The 4,386-nt window shown below is 30.3% G+C and overlaps 1 protein-coding gene across 1 annotated transcript in view; it reads left to right on the forward strand.

Moving 5' to 3' along the window:
• Window positions 1-4,386, forward strand: part of LOC106461309 (myelin regulatory factor-like) — a 30,740-nt gene that overhangs the window by 16,435 nt on the left and 9,919 nt on the right. The window contains exons 8-10 of the mRNA XM_022388179.1: window positions 665-819; window positions 3,014-3,148; window positions 3,694-3,777. Coding sequence (XP_022243887.1) covers window positions 665-819; window positions 3,014-3,148; window positions 3,694-3,777 — 374 coding nt within the window. The remainder of the gene's footprint in view (window positions 1-664; window positions 820-3,013; window positions 3,149-3,693; window positions 3,778-4,386) is intronic.

Genomic DNA, 4,386 nt, shown 5'->3' on the forward strand with positions numbered 1-4,386 from the left:
AGGCCACATTTGGAATATTGAGTTCTGGACATTGAATTGTTGGAAAAGGTTCAGAGAAGGATTACTAGAATTGTGCCTGGGATGGAGGGGGTTGTGATATGTAGAGAGGCTGAAATCTCTAAAATTTTCTCTTGAAAAAAAAAGAGTTGGGGGGAATCTGATTGAGGTGTTTAAGATTGTTCAAGAGGTGTTTAAAAGTTAGGGGGATCTGATTGATGTGTTTAATATTGTAAATGGAATTGATAATGTTGATGTATCATCTTTTTTCATATGAGAATAGTAGAACTAGGGGACACAAATATAAATTTTGGCAAGGTAGGAGTCATCTTCAACTAAGACAGTTTTATTTTTGTAACAGGGTGGTTGGCCTTTGGAATGGGTTGCCTTCAGATGTTGTAGAGGCAGTAAATTTAAGTGAGTTTAAGAAAACGGTTGATAAGTATATGAATGAAAAGGGCTGGGTTTAAATTTTTTTTATCATTTTAATTTAGTTTTGAGGATGGAATAGTTGAGATGGACCAGTAGGTGCCACGTTGTCCCAAAATATTATATTATGTTATTTTTATGTGCATATTTTGGTAGAATTTTTAAAGTTTTACTCTGTGGATGTATGTATTTCTGCTCTCTTTTATCAATGATAATGACTGATTTGGTGTTATCCTAGGAACGAATCTTTATGGAGAATGTTGGGGCTGTGAAGGAGCTTTGTAGAGTTACAAACAACTTAGAAGCCAGGATTGGTGAATTGGAACGAATCAACTGCAAACTAAAAATATTAGATAGCCTTAAGTCCACATCGAGTGGAAGAACAGTGATCAGGTTAGCCTAACTGCTGTTAGGTTCTGAACAGATAGTTGGCTCAAAAATTCTTATCAAGTTGTTCTTTACTACCACAAATGTTTCTCAGAAAGAGTATGTTTAGCCAGTCTACTTTTACACACAACATTAGTAGAAATTAGTAGAAAACATAGAAAAATATATATATAAACACATAACTTTTGTCAGTTACCAGAGATAAGTAGTTAAAAAAAAATTAAATGTTAGCTGTGATTGATGGTTTAAGTGAAAAATATTTTAACCATGATAAATGGTTGAATTGAAAATATTTAAATTGTGACGAATTATTGAAGTGAAAACTACTTAAACTATGATGAATGGTTGAAATGAAAAAAAACCCTTTATAATATTGAATGATTAAACTGGAAAACTTTTGAAATATGATGAATTATTAAATTGAAACGTTTTTAAATTGTGTTGAATAATTAAATGAGAAACAAATTATGATTAGATATTTAAAGAGAAACCGCTAAAATGTGATAAGCGTATGATGAATTAAGTCATTATTTTATTTTTAAATTAGGTCTCACAGATAATTTTATTTTTATTATTAATCCTCAACTTTTTATACAAATTGATTGGTCCCCTTGGTGAGTATACGATGCTAAAATCCATTCCCCATGGTAGTCAGAGTGCAGGTAGCTTGTTGTGTAGCTTTTCACTAAGAAAACAACAACAAACTTTGGGTTGATTTTCTTACTTGCAGTGTAATAAGAAAATTAATCTATACTGGTTTATAATAACAGTTATGAAGTATCAAAATTGAGCTGAAATTCTTGACAAAATATAACAAGGCTTAACATAGATCATACAACAGCTCAGAGCTCTATAAATCAGAAAATATGATAGTACTTGCATAACAATTTCTTCTTAGCGTTTGTAAATCTTGCTGATTCAAAAATTACTTTAAATAGGTTTAAAAATTGTGTTACTAAGTTTGTATTAACTGTTATTCTCATATAGCTTCAGATTTGTTTTTTATAAAACAGAAACAGTAATATTATTGTATGTAACATTCCACTTGGATTCAAGTATGATCATGTTCTGTCAGAGAAGCTCTTATAGATTTTTAAAATGTTAACACTATAGTATTGCTTTTTTTTTTAACAGTGAGGAATTTTATATCTAAAACAGTTTAAATCATTATGGTAATCATTGAATTTGTAGAAAGATTGTAGTAAGAACTAGTGATATAGATTATTGTCTGCTAAAATATACTGTTACATATCTGCTTGTTTGATTGTTTCCGGCAGAAATTCTTTCCGAGGATCTTCAGCAATACTAGTCCTTTCTTGATTAAACCAGTTTATACTTCCACAGTACCTTTCTAGTCACTTTAAACTTAACAACTTTTATAATACACTCTATAAATCACAGCGATTCACAATCTCGATAACTTTGCTCTCGATGAGTACAAGACACACACCTTATGGCTCACTAGCTCAAAACTAACAGAATCATAAATTACACGGAACTCAAAATAACTACTGCCCTCTATTCATTCATATCCTGCTGGCTTTCACTGGCAGGCTTATATACTAACGAAGAGGGCATCTTGGACTTCCCTGATCAATTGAGAAACTCATCACGCACGCCAGCAGCGTCACGTGACTTCCGCTCTCATAACAATACTTTCTCTATATAATCCATGATTGCATTTATTTATAATATTGTAAATTATGAATTTTTGTTAAAGCTTTAATTAATTTCCAACATTTTATGCTATTCTTTATTTTAAAGTAATTGAAAAAAAGTTGTTATACACCAATAATAAGGAATGCTTTTGTGGTAATCCAGTTTCTTTGTGTCATCCACACTACTGTATAGTGCATGAGAGAAAATGAATGTGGTAGTTTGAGTTTGATAGTAAATAGAAATTTACCTGAATATATCTGATTAACTAACGACCACACCACTTTAAACTCCCCTAATCAGGATTATAGCCCTAAGCTCCCGGATTTTAATATACTAAACTGGACTAAATTCAATAATCACCTCGACCAGTTACTCCCACAACTTAAAACATTGGTAAGATGAATATTATATAGATATTACATCAGATGTATTATTTCTATTTATGAAAAGAGTGAAATAGAGCAATTATTTCAATTGTGACAATTATTTAAAAGAGTTTATGTTAAGACTTGTTTACACTTTGAATTTCTTTATTTTTCAGTCAAACAAGCATTGCTTCAGGATTACAGAAAACATGTCATCATCATAATTTCAGAAAACGAGATGATCAGGCATCATGCATGAACAGTTTTCTTCAAGGAACCATCATCACTTTGGTTTTGATTATGACTTTTTGGTGAGTTATTGGTTTTCGTTCTTCTAACTGAAAAAATCCTGCATATAAGTGCAGACTATTGTAAAGTACATATTAAACAGTGTTTACCATTAGGCTTTTTAAGGTACATATTTATTGTTTCTAGTATTAAAAAAATAAGATATAGAGTTAGCCTTCTATCATAAAAAGAATAATTAATACCTAAAACTTTATATTATTTAAAAATATTATTTTACTCATATCTGTGCAGATACATTAATTTTTTGTCTATAGATAACATTTCCTGAGTCCTTGCAATTTGATAATATTTTAAATGAATAAATTATGTGTTATTTATAATGGCACTTTCATACTTTGAACAATATTATTGAATATCATTTTTGTGATAACTGGATATTAAGTCCATAATCACCATCTTCACGAACAACTCTGTTCAACTGTAATACTGTTGTGATTAATTTTCCTTTCATAATATGAACAAAAATGTTCATTATAAACATGAAATATTGTTTGAATTTTTTAACAAGTTCTTAGTGTTTTTTTTTTACTTTTTATATGTCTTACAGTCTTGTTGCTATGGCAACTCTTTATATCCTTGAATGGCAAAAGAAACATAACAGTGAAGAAAAAACTATGATGAACGTCTCAGTGTAAGTGAGGGATTATCAATTTTTAAGGTCAAAATATGAATGATTGATGAGCAGACTGCATTAATGTATTTCTTTTTTTTGCTACTTGACAAAGAGGTACTGCAGTTTAATAGTTAATTGGGTTGTTGAAAGTACAGAACATGTTTAAGAAAATGTGTCCTACACATAGTAGGATGCTATTAAAAATACTTACATTACACTTTAACTGTTTGTATTGTATGAACAAATACAGAGAGGGAGAAATAGAAAGAAAGAAAGAAATTACACAATGCTTATTTATTTTTATAGTTTAACACATGGCTGCACAATGGACTATCTGTGCTGTGGTCATTGCTGGTTTTGAAATCCAAATTTTAGACTTACATCTGTGCCACTCGGGGCTGCACAATGCTAAATGCTTTAATGTTTATAGTATTTTGGCACTTGTGTATAATGTTAAAATCATGTAGTCTTGTAATTCACCCTTGAGGATGACGTTGTAACGTCGAAACATGTAGAGTCGTCAACTTTTTGAAGGCCATAGATAGGCCTAAATAAAATGTTTTTACTTGTGTACCAGTTTAACGTTGAATATTATTTATGATTTTGCATTAATGTTGTTTAACTGGA

The sequence above is a fragment of the Limulus polyphemus genome, unplaced genomic scaffold, assembly GCF_000517525.1.
Source record: "Limulus polyphemus unplaced genomic scaffold, Limulus_polyphemus-2.1.2 Scaffold931, whole genome shotgun sequence".
NCBI classification, from domain to species: Eukaryota; Metazoa; Arthropoda; class Merostomata; order Xiphosura; family Limulidae; genus Limulus; species Limulus polyphemus.